Source organism: Colletotrichum truncatum (genome assembly GCF_014235925.2).
Source record: "Colletotrichum truncatum strain CMES1059 chromosome Unknown Contig_0010, whole genome shotgun sequence".
Taxonomy (NCBI): Eukaryota; Fungi; Ascomycota; class Sordariomycetes; order Glomerellales; family Glomerellaceae; genus Colletotrichum; species Colletotrichum truncatum.
In genome coordinates, this window is record NW_027222407.1 from 1,384,446 (window position 1) to 1,399,354 (window position 14,909).

The 14,909-nt window shown below is 49.4% G+C and overlaps 4 protein-coding genes across 4 annotated transcripts; all 4 read right to left on the minus strand.

Annotated features, from left to right (window-relative positions):
• Positions 1-333: 333 nt before the first annotated feature.
• Positions 334-2,781, minus strand: CTRU02_213821 (kinetoplast-associated protein kap; the record flags this gene model as incomplete). Its single annotated transcript, XM_036731080.1, has 1 exon — positions 334-2,781. One exon carries the CDS (start codon positions 2,779-2,781, stop codon positions 334-336), a length of 2,448 nt encoding a protein of 815 aa, XP_036577165.1.
• A 2,245-nt stretch (positions 2,782-5,026) lies between these two features.
• Positions 5,027-6,350, minus strand: CTRU02_213822 (uncharacterized protein; the record flags this gene model as incomplete). The annotated part of the gene is made up of 3 exons (XM_036731081.1): positions 5,027-5,429; positions 5,487-6,073; positions 6,129-6,350. 3 exons carry the CDS (start codon positions 6,348-6,350, stop codon positions 5,027-5,029), a joined length of 1,212 nt encoding a protein of 403 aa, XP_036577166.1.
• A 2,507-nt stretch (positions 6,351-8,857) lies between these two features.
• CTRU02_213823 (uncharacterized protein) lies at positions 8,858-9,148 on the minus strand (the record flags this gene model as incomplete). Its single annotated transcript, XM_070206133.1, has 1 exon — positions 8,858-9,148. One exon carries the CDS (start codon positions 9,146-9,148, stop codon positions 8,858-8,860), a length of 291 nt encoding a protein of 96 aa, XP_070060165.1.
• A 4,912-nt stretch (positions 9,149-14,060) lies between these two features.
• Positions 14,061-14,336, minus strand: CTRU02_213824 (uncharacterized protein; the record flags this gene model as incomplete). Its single annotated transcript, XM_070206134.1, has 1 exon — positions 14,061-14,336. One exon carries the CDS (start codon positions 14,334-14,336, stop codon positions 14,061-14,063), a length of 276 nt encoding a protein of 91 aa, XP_070060166.1.
• Positions 14,337-14,909: the final 573 nt, after the last annotated feature.

Here is a 14,909-nt window from a genome sequence, read left to right on the forward strand (position 1 = left end):
CATTAATGCCATACGTTTACATTTACCAGCTTTGCAGACCTCCCTTGATGCCTTCCTTCCCTATGTTGCCCTCGATGACTCCGCCCGGTGTACGTACTTTAACCGTGTTATTTCCGAAGCAACGTTGCCCATTCATTCTTTTTGTAGCATCCAACATAGCAAACCATCTATTTCATCTCAAAATCAAGCGTTCAACAAAGTCTTGCTCTTATGAGCCCATCGGTACATTTTGTCCATATTTTCCCTGTCATATATAGCGGCCTGATATCCAAGTTTAAGAACTGTCTTGCAAATTTCATTCTCATCAAGAACGCGATTGAACCGAATCCGTATTCACTGCTGATAGTAATGTCTTTTTGGTAGCCCCTGGTAAGGCAGGGCCGGCATGGGAAGCTGTACCATTTGCAGAGGGACCACAACACATGGAACAAGAGCCATTGGAATTCCACCTTCATGGTCGATTGCTCTCAGGGTTGTGTTCGGCCACCACGATTGATGGCCAGCTGTTTGCCACTCGCCAGGCCGGCCCACGGAATATCGCCTCATCGGATCTGGCATGTCTTCTTTCGGCCCTTCTCTAAAACCAAAGTTATGAAAAGATGGATTGAAAAAGTCCTGGTGATTTCTTCTGTCGAATAGTTGGGGCTCCTTGTTGTCGACTCGCTGGTGCCGCGAATCTCTGGATAGAGTCTCCTCATAATCGGAGAGATGTTTAGCCAAGAAAGGCAACAGAGGGCTGTCCCGGGTCGCCTGGTGACGGACCGGGCTCGGGCTACTCGATTGTTGCATGTATAGCCGTCTTTTGATTTCATCGCCTTCATTTGACATCTGGCTAGGGATAAACTGTGTCGTGCTTGGTTGTAGAGAACGGCGACTTCCCAATTCGGCTCCGCCATCAGCGTCCAGCACGTCGTCTGGCAGGTTCTCAACTTCCAGGTCGCCATCAGCCTTCGAAGCATCCTTAGTTAAGTCTCCAAAAGGGGGCACCGCCCAATTGGCGACCCTTTGCTTTCCAAGTCTGTCGGCGGTCTTGTTGTTTGGTTGCGGAGGTGTACCTGGAGTCGCGTTCATGGTAGCAGCGCTGCTACTTGCCAGTTTTAGGTTCTCCATCCCCTTTTCCATGGGCTTGCTGTCCGTCGGTCTGGGTCTAGATAACGGGATTACTGTTACTTTGTCCGAATCTTCCTCATTTGATGCATCACAGGGAAGTCTAGGCCTGGCACAACAACTGTTCCCGCAACATCGGTGTTGGGAGTAGATATCTACTTCAGATTCAGGCAGGCCCTGGCAATAAGGAGGCTTATAGTATCGACACTTATCGTGATGCTCAGATGTCAAGGACATATGTTGTTGCGTTGGTGCATAGCTGTGGTTTCTGTCATTTGACACCGCGATCTGATGGGACCAGAAGGCGGGCAGTTGCCCGTGCAGAGAATGCATCTCATCAGGTTCAACAGGCTCGTCCTGAACAGGATGTGGCGTTGAATAGCCTTCGAAGAATTCAAATGGATCAACTGTTGAATCGCTCGGCGTCTCAGTTGTTTGTTGGAATGACTCTCTGGACTGGCGGGGTGACCTAGTCGACCCTAGAGCAATGTTCTGCTCTTCCATCAATTCTGCTCGAATTTGCTCCTTGAGCTCTGCAAGAAGCCGATTCCTTGTTACCTCGTCTTCTTCTCGCCGCCTGCGCTGAATCTCTAGCTCTTGTGCCAGTTTCTCCTCAGCTAGCTTCAAGGAACGCTCTTTTGCCTCTTCTCGTTCTTTCTTGTCAAGCTCGGCCTCTAACTCCTTCCTAAGGTCTTCTCGGGCTTTTATCTTGGCATGTTCAACAGCTTCCAGATGCAAACGTGCACGTTCAGCGCCGGCTTCTACTTCGGTTTCAATGGCCTTTCGAGCCGCCGCTTCGGCCTCGGCTTTTACCTTCTCAATTTCTTGCCTTGCCTCTGCTTCGGCTTTCCTGAATGCGTCCAGCTTGATTTGGAACTCTCCTTCTATCTCCTTTCGGAGCTTTTCGATCTCTGCTTTCTGCTTCTCTGCATTTTCCTTAGCCAGGAGCTCTTCCCTTCTCATGTCTAGTTCGCGCTTCAAACTCTCGATTTCTAGATTGATGGATTCCCGAGCTGTCAGCTCCTGCCGGGGAGACTCAGTTGGAGGTGCAGGGGCTTTTGGCGGGCCTAAAATATCGGTTGGAGGGAGCGTAGATGCATGGTTTATTGCATACTGTTGTAAATGTGGTGGAAGAGGGGGGGCTGGCGAGTTATATAAGCCTGCTCCTGTCATCATAGGGTTGAACGGATTGTGAGTAGGCGGAATCGGTCCAAAACCTCCGTAAGTGGAGAAGCAATTCTGCCCAGAGCCGTTACTATATCGATTGTAATAATCACGGTTAAATGGCGGCATAGGAAACCCGCCATGTCCTAATCGCGGAAAGTAGCCAAAGTCGTCGTCCATACTCTCATCACTTGTGTCTACTTTGGGCTTAACTGGCCGTCGACGGATCTGTGGGAGATCAGATGCTGGGGACCGCCTTTTGGGAGCCTCGTTCTTCGGAGCTCTGTCTATATGACGATGTTCAGAAGAAGATGTCTTTCCTTTCGACGGCGGGTATAACCGCCGCTTCTGTGACGCACATCCTCGCGCGGGGCGTCGGGGCGAGTATTCCGATGATGGTGACTCATACGCAACACTAGTGCTCTCACTGTCTATGGAGTCCACGGACGAGCTAGTTGACGAAGAACTCGTTCCGTGGTCGATCCGAACCTGGGTCTTGCGTTGAGGCATGTTGGAATGAACTACTGATTGGATGCTGTGGCGTCCCGGTCGGAGAAGATCAAAATCCGGTCACCGGATCTCCGGCTTGAATATATTAAGATGATACAGGTGCCATTATTTCAGTTCTGATGATGAACCAGCCATGCGCTGAGCAGAAAAAAAAAAGGTGGATGAGTGACGGAGACAGACAAGTCTTTTCGGCATGTGCTGACCCTGCAGGTCAGGCTGAAGCTGAGGGCGAGCGCCCTCTTTCAACGCACAGTGACAACACTTTATTGATCTAGCCCTCAGTTGTGCTTGCATATTGCATGCGACCCCGCACTCGTAGCGTATCTCATTTGCTGGATGTTGTAAGGCGAGCGAGAAAATATTGGATGTCATTGGCCAGCCTGATTTTGAATAAAATGTCTCCTCTACATCGTATGTAACCGGTAAGCTGATATACCCTTGTACGGGCAGCCTATGATGCATACGCACATGTCCTCCTGCGCCACTTTTTTTTTTTTTTCTTGTTCTCAATTCGATGCGGGTCTAGGTTCAGCCGCTTACTCTGACAGTTCTTTTGTGTGATCCATTATCATACGGCAGAGAGGCTTGATAGGTATGCCCAGCTGCTTGTTTTTGACTTGAGATTAAGGTCAGGATCAGAGGCCCACATGTACTTAACAATTGGAAACGACGGCCCTGAGGCCTCAATACTACTATACTCCGGCGCTGATTCTCATCATATTAATGCTGCTATGGATAGCTTCCTAAGATCAACAGGCAATCCCATTTTGCGAGTAGGCCAAATCAAATTTATCCAATCATACCATAGACAAATTGTCCTTATTTTGTTGCAAAATTACTGCAGCTCCGAAAATACGTTCAAAGCTTTTTCTGGTTTCTGAAGCAGGGTAGTAAAGATGTGTTCTGACTCTGAGTATACAGAATGGCTATTTTCTCAGTGAGGATTCTTTTGACTTACTTCTTTTTTGGACTATAGATCGATTGTTTTTACTCATGACGTTCAGTCTTCTTGGGTGGCAGACACGAACTTCCAACGCAAATCCTTTACCCGCAAAGAACGATCTACAACTAACATAAAGTTGAGGTCAACATCAGAAAGGGGACCTTGGCGGGCAGTTTTGATATTCCTTAACCACCCCAAGTAAGCGTTTAAATTGAACTCAACAGCACTTATGCCTCAATGACCAGCTTGCATGTCAATTTGTGCTGACATTATTACTGATGAGAATAAGCTTCCACTCAAATTGATAGAGACGTAGTCAAGGGTGTTTGATAACCAAACTGCTATTGGTTGCCGTCACATAGGTTCCCTCTTCTACTACTTCGGTAGTATCGTAGACTGTCTGTATACGTAGTGGGACGTCCATCATCCATCATCCACAGCCCACGTATGTTTAAAGAGGCTAGCCCCGCTTAGGGGCTGCAGTGACAGCTGCATACCAGCCTTTAGCACGTGCATAGCGTCAAGTTGCTACCTAAATTGAGCTACTGTAAAACGGTACGTAACAACGACCTGTGCGCTTGTTGCTTAGCTGTACTTAAGTAGGGAATATGCGTTGGTCCAGCCTGACATCAAATTAACCGTAGCATAGCCCGTAACAGTATGTCCCCCGGTGGTCAAAGTAGGACCGATGGGTTTTCAAAGCTGAGATATATCTCTGACTTGTCAGGCTGCATAACACCTATCCACTTCACAAAGTCTCTCGCTCAGCAAATGGAGACTCGGGGATGCCATATAGTTCGGTTTCGAGATGTCTTCGCACTGCCTGAAGTTCAACGATTCTCTAGTATTGCTAACGAGTGAGCAGGCTTTCAAAGCCTATATGTTCAGCTCCTGAATACAGTTTGAACGGGCAGTGTAGGTCTAAGTGTTGGTGTAAAATGTTACATAAACGTCGTTGATAGCTCGAAATTATGTTCGCTTTGCAAAAGCTTCTAAGTCATGGTTTAACCACGAAATAAGTGCCTCTCGGGGTGATTGTACTTCCGCTTGGAGGTCTAACAACTATTGACCTCGGTAGCATGTGGCTCCTAGCGTTCATCCCTTACGCGCTTTGAGTGTGGTTCAGACGTCGTCACAAGAGCTAATTGAACAAAAACACATAACAGGGTCAGTATTATAAAAAAGGCAGATGACTGAGAAATAACTCAAATATTGAAAGGAAAACTTCATTCTGGTTTCTTATATAGAAGTAATCATACTGATTTGGCGCAGAAAGACGCAGCTTCAATGATCAGTGACAAACTATACCCCAAAGGCCATGGGGCAACCTCTGGCCTTGCCAATTCTTTCCCGCGTAATATCCATGTGCTCTTTTCCCTTTCCACGCTGAGTATCAGGACCAACCTCGGGAATCACGTAGCCGTTTGGGCAATATTTGGTGCCCTCGTCACCAGGCAACGCCCCACCAATCAGTCGGCTGTACATGGCCCCGGGACTCCATCGTGAATAGAATGTTGGTCTGACATAAAATGGATGCGCCAGGTAGGTACGGAGAAAATATCGTCCTGTTTGCTTATCGATGTCTTCAAGTGTTGGGTTTGTCCACCATTTTGGCCTTGGCAAACACATGTGCCTAAGGATCCAACGTCGAGCATTCATTATTTTGTCGAAGATGAATAGCTCAAATTTGCTCGGATCCTCGTATCTGTAACACTTGTAAGTGACCTTGTTACAAAAGCTGGAAACTGTTCTGTCTACTTACCCCATAGCACGCCGCAACTGTGGCGCCATAAAGCACCGCACTCCAGCAAAGACGAAGCTGTGCGCCCATTTAGGAGCGTCAAGAAGTAAAAGATATACATTCGCATGAGCTAGCTTTTCGTTCGAAACCGCGTAGACCATGTTATGCTCTTGATACTTTGTGCTCCATATATCAAGAGCTTCGAGCCAAGCAATTGGGTCGTTCTTTTGGCCCATGTAGGGGAACAGGCAGTCGTACGAGATTTCCATCTCTTTGCCTACCTCCTTCCAAAAAATGGCGATGGCATTTTTCTCAATCATGGTTAAATCTCTCCATTCGTATCTGGCGGTCCAACGAACTGGCTCGAGAGCGAACAGGCTCAGAGTGAAAAGCATGTCATCGTTTGAGATCTTACCGGCCTTTCGCCAACGGTCGTGGAGAAAGTTAACCCGGGCAATAGCATCAATGTTTCGGTGGGATTTTGGTTCGTTGTGTATGATTTCTGTCATGAGAACACCGGTATCTGTACGGCGCTTGGACGCGGTGGCATCTCCAGAGAGCTGGCTGGTTGCAACAAGAAGCTTGGAGATAGTTGGGATGCCATAAGTCTGTAATCATAACTTAGCTACCTGGGATTGAGAATCCAAGTAAGGTATGGCAAACCATGAACAGGGCAAATGATACTGATGTATAGAACATAGTGGGGAACTCTCTCTGTGAGAGTTTGCGTACAACCGCAGACGCATCTGAAAGTGACATGGCTGCCATTTCCTCCCGCGTCTTGTACGCAAATTTGCTTTGAATCTCATCACGACGACGATAGCGCAGCACTCGTACGAGGACGAGATAGGAAGCAAGAGCGGCAACGACTGGTAAGTAGTACATGGTAAGAAACTACAAAACGACTTAGATATTCAGGTGGAAGATGGTGATAGTTTCTCAAGAGCACTCGAAGCCGTATAGGCTTTGTTTTATTATCCCAAGAAGTAGCAGTCCTGCTGGCACAGACCAGCAGGTATTTTTACCTAACCCGTACGAGCAACTTGCATCTTCTTAGTCCCCCAATCCGTGTCTTTGACCCCTGACCGTCAAAGAAGGGCTCGACATTTACGTCAAGCCTGCGACTCAGATCATGCGTAAAGTGCGGGGTGAAGAGGGTTTTGGCCGTACAACCAATCATCAAAGTGGGCAAATTCCCGTATCATGGAGCGGAAGAAGACGTTGGTTGGGTCGGCTTGTGCAAAGATCAAGGGCCGAGGCCTTGGATTTGGGGAAATTAGGCAATCGGTGCGGGCCATTCTTGGCTGCCAAAGAAAATTATCAGATGATGTATTGAGCCAATAAGGTTAACACCTCGCCGGAGTCAGTCAAAGCGACTCAGATCTTGCTGATCAAATGCTGTTCGGGAACCTAACCCTGTCGGATTGGGTAAGTTGGAGTCGATGGCTCTATTATGCCGGCGCACTATGTCCCTTAGCGCCCTAACTCCGGGCAGACCGGGCGACAACCCCAACTACTCCTCCAGATTTTGGCCACCAACAGCCGAGGACATTGGAGGTCGAAGAAAGGGACCAAATTGGATAGCTGAGCACAATCATCTCGAATGAATTTTCATACGTCGAGTAAAACTTCCGGCACTTTCTAATCATTCCCATCAGCTTAAGTTTTGCCACCTACGTGCAGGAAAAACCTGCTCCTAAGGTTCGTTGGCTTAAGCTCACGATGCCCCGATGAATCGCCTCGGGCAATTCACGGTGACCTCCAGGTTTAGGATGGCCGACTCGGGCGGAAGAGTCGAGCGGGAAACCGTAAGCACCCACTCTGACCGTACCTTACGGCTGCGGCGTTGCCCATGCGTTCCTCTGGACTCTTGAAGATGGCCAGTCATCCTTAGACGAACACCTCATACGAACCCGGCCATCGCTACGATACACTCAGGTTATTTCACAGGGAACGTAGATATGTGAGGTGACTACAATGTTGTATTCAGCATTGTCCAGCTGAATACTTTATGGCCACAGGCGGACTGGCTCTCATTCAAACGCTTTCAAGGTATGCGACTTTGTACTGCACAATAATTCGCGTTGATGATCTTTTGGTGATTGACCACAATCTTGCAATCTATGTATTGTCTTAAAGTATGACTTAAAGTAACTGTTCTGTTCATGCAAGGCTCTTAACTTAAGGTACCTGCCACCCGAGAACGAAAATATGTGATTACCCGAAGATTCGCTCACGTTCAAGGCAACTATCCTAGTTAACCTGCCTACGCAGCGATGTCAACAAATACAAGATGACGAAGTTTTAATAAGACAATGACTTGGAAAGTTATAGTTTACCTGAGAGCTTTCAACCTGATCCTACCAACAGCTTGGTATGCCAGCACGTCAGTTGTTTGTGTTTCTTGACCAAGGTACCCGCATGAATCTTATCCCCGGCCATGCCAAGTTCCACACGCCCATCTATCAGACACTTCGTGAGACATACTCAACTGCGCCGATCGGGGGCCACTGGTTGATTAGGAAAGAACTGTTAACCTGCGGTATTGAATGCGATCAATGTTTTTGGCCTGTCCGATCCTTCCGGTTGAATGATTATCTTTTTTTTTTCTTGTTAATGTCCATGTTGGAAGAGACAAGCAAACATCATAAACGTTATGCCCATCAATACTAACATTAGTCATCCTGCTCAAGAAGACGTCGTCGCCTCATTTTAGCGACATAGACAAGCAGGGCTTTGAGTGGCATGCTACGATTACTTGCCGTCAACTTCAATCAGGGGACCACACCTCTACGATATTTCTTGTAATTCTCCTTCATGGCTATCAAGATGGTCAAATATCAAAACTTAAATAGAGCTTTCTCAAAGGTTTATGCAAGATGCCGCCATGCCAGAAATGAGCATCTGTAGCCCTGAATGCTAAAGACAAGGCAGGAGGATTCATCGTTTCTCGTAAGCGAGAGACGATATGCCGGAACCTGAGTCAGAGGCAAGAAAATCCCTGCCCAATAGCCAGCTACAGCTTGAGTTCAGCAAACATAATGTCATCGCAACTACGAAATCAGACAATGATTTCCAATGGCACATCCTGCCATCAGAGATTAGGTACCACCTTACAAGTTGCATATGAGGAAATACCAGAAGATATAATTACGAGAGCAATGAGTTTCTCAAAAACAGACGAAGCTCTCAAGCGATGATTCCGTCTATATCAGCTTTGGCATTGCGAGAAAGATGATAGGAACTCTCGAAGGATTTTAATTTTACTTTGCTTGGAAACCAAATGCCTATTTCTAACTTTCCCAAAAAGGTATCAATGTCGCATACAACGTTTAAATGCAAGGTGGGCGGATATTATACACCTCGGATCGTACAAGCTAACTTCTCATCACTTAGCATCCGCCACCGCCGCCGCCACCTCCACCTCCATCACCACCTCCACATCCACCTCCTCCGCCGCCGCCATCCCCACCACCACTAAACCATCCAGTGTATCCTCCACTATAACCTCCAGTACCATAATGGTTGTAACGGTGTTTTCTTCCGGAATGACGGTGATTGCTTGTGTTCGCCCAGTATGGTTGGGAACTTCTACCGAATCCGGCAGAGGCCATGGCCGGACGAGGCTGATATGATTCGGTGTACTGGTAGGCACGCTTTTTGGAAGAAAGTCCAAAACACATGGTGGTTGATTTCAAATTTGTAGTTTATCGGTTGGTCTGTAGCAGTGTAGGGTTTATGGATGATGCCTGATTAAGGCGTTGATGATTTTGCTGATTGAGATGATTGAGGAATTAGGAAGGTTGGTATAGTCTGAGACTTTCATTAAATGAGTGGCAGCTCCTGACTTAAATAAAAGAAACTTGCCATATATATATATGATTGTAGATGTATCTGGCGTTTCTGTCTGCCTTGGAGACGACGTAAGCATTGAGTAGCACCCAGCTGGCGGGGAGCGCTGCAGGAACTCAGCCTTCTAGAATCCTTCTAGCGCCGTCAAGGATCACCGAAGATCATCATGTACCGCAAGCTAATAACTCGATCCAGCTAAACGCGCCTACTCAATTCCCCTTTGCGACACTGCCCCAAGAAAGCCTCGCATATCAGAGAGGGAGCAGGAGAGACAGATGACCAGCTAGTGGACGCCCGAGGCGAGGATGCCCCGGGGGGCAGTAACAACCCCCCCCCGTAAATCACAGTGGAGAAGCTAAGGGTCTGATCAGCGTTTGGATCGGCCAGTGACGTAGCGGCGAGGAATCAAGGGGAGTCAGCTTTGCCAAATTCTCAACTCAGAAATTCATGGTTATCTCTCCTCAACTGGTTTCAAGCGGCGCATACTATGAGTTAAGAATCATTTCGAAGGCTCTATGATTCTCAATTGCAAAAGCCAACATCGCGTCATTAACATCCACCGCCGCCGCCGCCGCCGCCTCCACTACCGCCTCCACCTCCACCGCCGCCAAATCCCCCGAACCCTGCACTTCGCGTTCCACTGTAAGTACTTCTATTGTGCTTTCTAGTGCTAGCGTGGCCGTGCCTGGGCCTAACCCCGGAATGATTGCGCTTTTTTGTGCTCTCAAGCTTTGGCTCGGGACTTGTTCCAGAAGGAATGCTGCTGCTTTCAATCTCCCGGGTCGGCTGAGGACTTTGCCCCAAGAGGTTGCTATTGTTCTTGTCCTCTCCGCTTTGCTGGGGGCTAACCATGGAAGGATTGGTACTATTTTCCTCCACTTTCTCCGACTGGGGACTAATATTGGAAGTAATGGGGTTGTTTGTGTTGTTCCTGCATGGCTTAGAACTTGCCCCAGCGGGGTGACCGCTTGTCTTGCTCTGTCCGATCGGGGCCGTGGCTGGACGAGGCTGAGAGGACGAGTCGGTGTTCTGGGAGGTTTGTTTCTTGGATGAAAACGGTAGACACATTGTGGATGGCTGAGCAGGTAGAAAATCAGTTAACACCCAGTGATAGTTTTAGCTTTGTGGTCAACATGACATCAAAAGGATGCTGGGTGCATATGGTTGTGGTAGTTTCGGAGCGGGCTTGTTCTGGAATTCTACTAAGAGCTCGCACTAGATAACTAGTAACAAGTGGTTTTAATAGAGTAAACAGCATCCTAGGACTATGGATCTCTGCGTGATATGCCTGCCTCGGGGGACGAATTATGAGCTCTAGTAACATGCAGGCTGTCACACCTTGTAGAGAAGTCTGCCTTCTAGAGTCCTTCTGGTGGTAACGAGGCCTACTAGAAAGACTACATGAAGTCATGGGTTCCTATTTCAGGCCAATAGCCTATTCTCAAATTTTGCGAGCGAGCGAGCAAACTGCAGTAGAGCCTGCACCTGGCCAATTCAAGAGCATGGAGGAGGCAGACGAACGGCTGGGTGGGATGCCCGTCTTTTGGGGCCACCCAGCGAATCATAAAAAGAAGATCGCAGAGCTAACTGAAATAGAGATCTGATTGGCACCGGCATCAGGCAGCGACATAGGCTAGCGCCGACCCACATACTACGGAGTACCAATATCGGGCGCAGCTTACACAGCCCACCTGCTTTTTGGTGTGAACATGGGTTATCTCATATTCAGATTGGCAGTCCTGCAACATTCAAAGGAAGGCTGCCTAGAACGCCTTATCGGCGTACTGATCACTTTCTAGGCTTATCAACTAGCAGGTGATGCAAACAAAGAATGCGGCTGCCAGGCTTCAATCAAGAGGTGGGTCGAATGTACGTGCAGCCTCCTCCCAGGATAGTCGTGTGATTTACCATGCCTATAAATTGCCCTGTTTGGGTCCTACACCAACAGGCACCCCTGCGACGAATCAGGTCGAACGTGTTCGCGTTCTGATTATCCAGCTTCATTTCAGTTCAATGTGTTTGCAACTGTAAATGTGTCACAAAATTGAAAATGGAGCAGCTTCCGCCATCCATCGTTTTAGGTGCAACGGGTTAGACATCAAAGGATGAGTAGTCCATATGTGGAGACCGACTACGGAATTGGCAGCATCAACTAGTGTGGTGACCGACGTCAGGCACGGGCGGCATCAACTAGGAACAAAACGGCTTGTCTTCTCTAAGTGAGCGAGCGGAGCGAAGGACGCTTAAGAATACGGTCGCTGGAGCGAGGTCACGTGACCTCGCGGCCGAGACGCGGCAGAGTGGGTCCGGAGGCCCGGAGCCAGCACGACACACCCCCCCAGACGGCGCGTAGTCGTCTGGAAAACCGCGCCTCGAGGCCATATCGCTACTATCGCCTAGATACAAGATTATGAGGCTATTCAGAGCCTCTTGTGAATATATATATAACAAAAGAGAGGTGTTGTTGTATTCGCCTCGGTCTTTGTGCTCGAAGTGATGTGAATATGGCGAAATTCGCCCTTGCGCGCCGCCTGGCGCAATAATCGCACTTTCCTTTATTCAACCGTCGTACTTGCCTCTTATTATTGCCAGTTGAATTTTCTGAAAATCCTGCCTTCTGATTGGCCCACAACGTGGGTTGCCCATCAGTTATTATTTCCTCTGCCCGTTGACTCTTCTGCAGCGGTTCCGGCCGTGGCCGAAGCGGCTGGTCTCCGTGCTGCCATTGACAGCCTTGTTGGAGGACACTTGCCGGCGGCTGTTCTCCCCGCGTACAACGTCCTGATGGACACGTACGCGGCCTCCCTCCGAGGTCGTTAAAAGAGCCCGCCCTACGGGGCGTAAGTACGCTTGCTTTTGCTCCTTTGGGAGCGTATCATGCTTCCTGGCCAGGGGCCAAGTCAAAATTTAACTTTCGGCCTCCGGGCCAGCATTGCTCGCGCGCACCTGTTTCTCTTCGCTTCTTGTGACTTGTGCCCGAATGTCTTGTAGGTTTAGAAGTGCCCTGAAGTGTTCGAACTTCGCTCGGGAGAGTGCTTTTGTGAGACCGTCTGCTGGCATCTCGTCGGTAGGCATATATACCACGTCGAACGTCTTCTTGGCATACTCTTGGCGTAGCCACATGTTCTGTATATCAACGTGGCGAAGGCGCGTTGAGATGCGTTCCTTGTCGCCTACTACCAGGCGAATCGTTTGGCGATTGTCACAATGGATCTTCCATACGTCTCCGAGGTCTAGTTCAATATCCCGAAATAAGCGTTTGAGAGCGATGGTCTCCTTAGCAGTGTTTTCGAGGCTAAGGAGTTCCGCTTCTGTAGTAGAAGTAGTAACGGTATTCTGTCTCGCGGCTTTCCACTAAATGGGACCGCCGAACAGTGAGATGATGTACCCTTGAGATGAACGCCGCGTCTCTTCGTCGTCTGCGAACGAGGCGTCGCCCGCAATTAGGAGAACTTGGGCACCTGCACCCCCCGAGCTACCGAAGCAGAGCGAAAGGTAGCGAGTGTGATAAAGATATCTAATGACTTGGTTCGCGGCCTTCTGATGTTCGAGAGACGGGTTCGTTAGGAACCTCGAGAGTGTAGCGCAAGCGAAGGCGACGTCGGGGCGAATCATGATCGCAGTGTACAGAATTGAGCCGACCTTCTCTTGGTATTGCTTTACCTGGTCAGGGGTCGCTTCAGCGGTGTTCTTCTGGAGCGGGACGAATGGCAATGGTGTATGCGGCACGATCGAGTCGATAAGGTTGAATTTCTTCGCTACGCGTTCGATATATTGGTCGTGTGCGAGGTTAATTGTTCGCTTCTCACGGTCACGTATCACGCGAATGCCTAGATACCACTCGACAGGGCCTTGGTCCTTGAGTTCATACTCGGCTTTCACCCCGTTTATAACGTTTTAAGCAGCTTCGCGGTGGTCCCTATGGTATAAGACGAGGATATCGTCTACGTAGAAGAGTACCATCACTTTCTTATCGTTTGAAGTGAAGAGACAGGGGTCTTCGCTTGCAGGCTTGAGTCCCAGGCGCCGCAGCGTTGATGAGAACTCCTTATACCAAAGGAGGGGAGCGTCTCGTAGCCCGTATAAGGCACGGCGGAGCTCGACGTACTTCCCGTTCTGTTTGAAGCCGTCTGGTAGGTAGCAGACGACAGGCGGGTCGTTCGGTCCTCTTGTTGCGTTTAGAAACGCATTGACTACGTCGAATTGGTCTACTTCAAGGTCGAATTCCGCCGCGAGCGCCATCGCTACTCTAAACGTCCTTGCTGCGAGGGTCGCTGCGTAGGTCTGTTCGAGAGGATGCTTCGCCTGGAGGTCGCCGCGGACGCAAATTCGTGCCTTGCAGCGGTCGAGGTAGCCGTCTTGATCAAGCTTGTAAGTGAACACCCACTTTAGAGGAATAGGTTTCGTAGACGCTTCGTGTTCGTCAATGATTTTCCAAGCGTCCATCTCCTCTAATTTACTTATCTCGGCTTGGGCCGCTTCGTAAAACAGGTTTCGGAGGTGGGTCGGCATTTTTTCAACACTTTTCCACGTTCGTAGGGGCTTTATAAGCTCATCTGTGTGTATTTTCACTCGCTGTGGAGTGACCGCTCTGGAGTGCTTCGCTTGGTGTATTGACGCGAAGACGAAGCAATGGAGCGTATAGTGGGCTTGGTTCGCTTCCTCCACAGCCTTCTGCTGATCAGGCATATAGGTATGGAAGAAAGTTTCCCAATTACGTTCCGTTTGTAGGAATGCGAAGTGTTAGGCGAAGCGAGGTGATCGTCTCGGTTTGCCCTGTTGTTGGCCGTAGTCCTTGCGGTTGTACACCCGCTTGGTCTTTATCTCGGGTTCGCGCCCGTTCCCATTATCCGAGTGTGGCCGCACCGGGTAAGTTGGGGAGTCACCCCCGAGATCATTACTCGAGTCGGCCTCCACGGCCGGTTCTCGTGGAGGTTCGTTGTTGGTCTTGACGTATATCACGTCTTCGACCGCCTCAGAGAGGGCTTCGTGCCCCGGGTCGGGAACGCCGGCGTCCATCGCTTCGGAGCTTTGTTGGCCGGTCGTTTGCCCGTCCGTCCCCTCCAGCGCTGCGGCCGGCTCAGGGGTCGGTTCCGGGGTGAGCAGGCCCTCTTCGCGTCGGCTGTTAACCGCGGAGCGTTTTACCGTTGTCTCTTCTGAGATTACGGTCGACGGCGCGAAGGCAGGTGGCAGGGGCTGCTCTTCAAGTGAAAATACGAGTTCGCTTGGTTTTGCAAGTCCGAGGAATTGGAGTCCTGGGTTCGCCGTAGCCGGAGGTTCCGAGATCTCCGTAGAGACTGTCTCGGCCACCTCCGCTTGTAAACTAGCTTTTGCATCGTCCTTCGAGTAGAACTTCGTCTCGTCAAAGGTAACGTTTCGCGTGATAATCACTTGATCAAGCGAGGGTATCCAGACTCTGTATAGGTTGTGAGCGTCCATAACGTAGCCCACCAGATATCCAATATATCCTCGCGGTTCCACCTTGAAGTTACGTCTGTTCCTATCCGCTTCGCGGTCCTTTTTCAGGGGATAAGCCCTACACCCATACGCGTACGTCCAGCCCCAGTGGGGGCGAAGGTCGCGGGCGAGGCT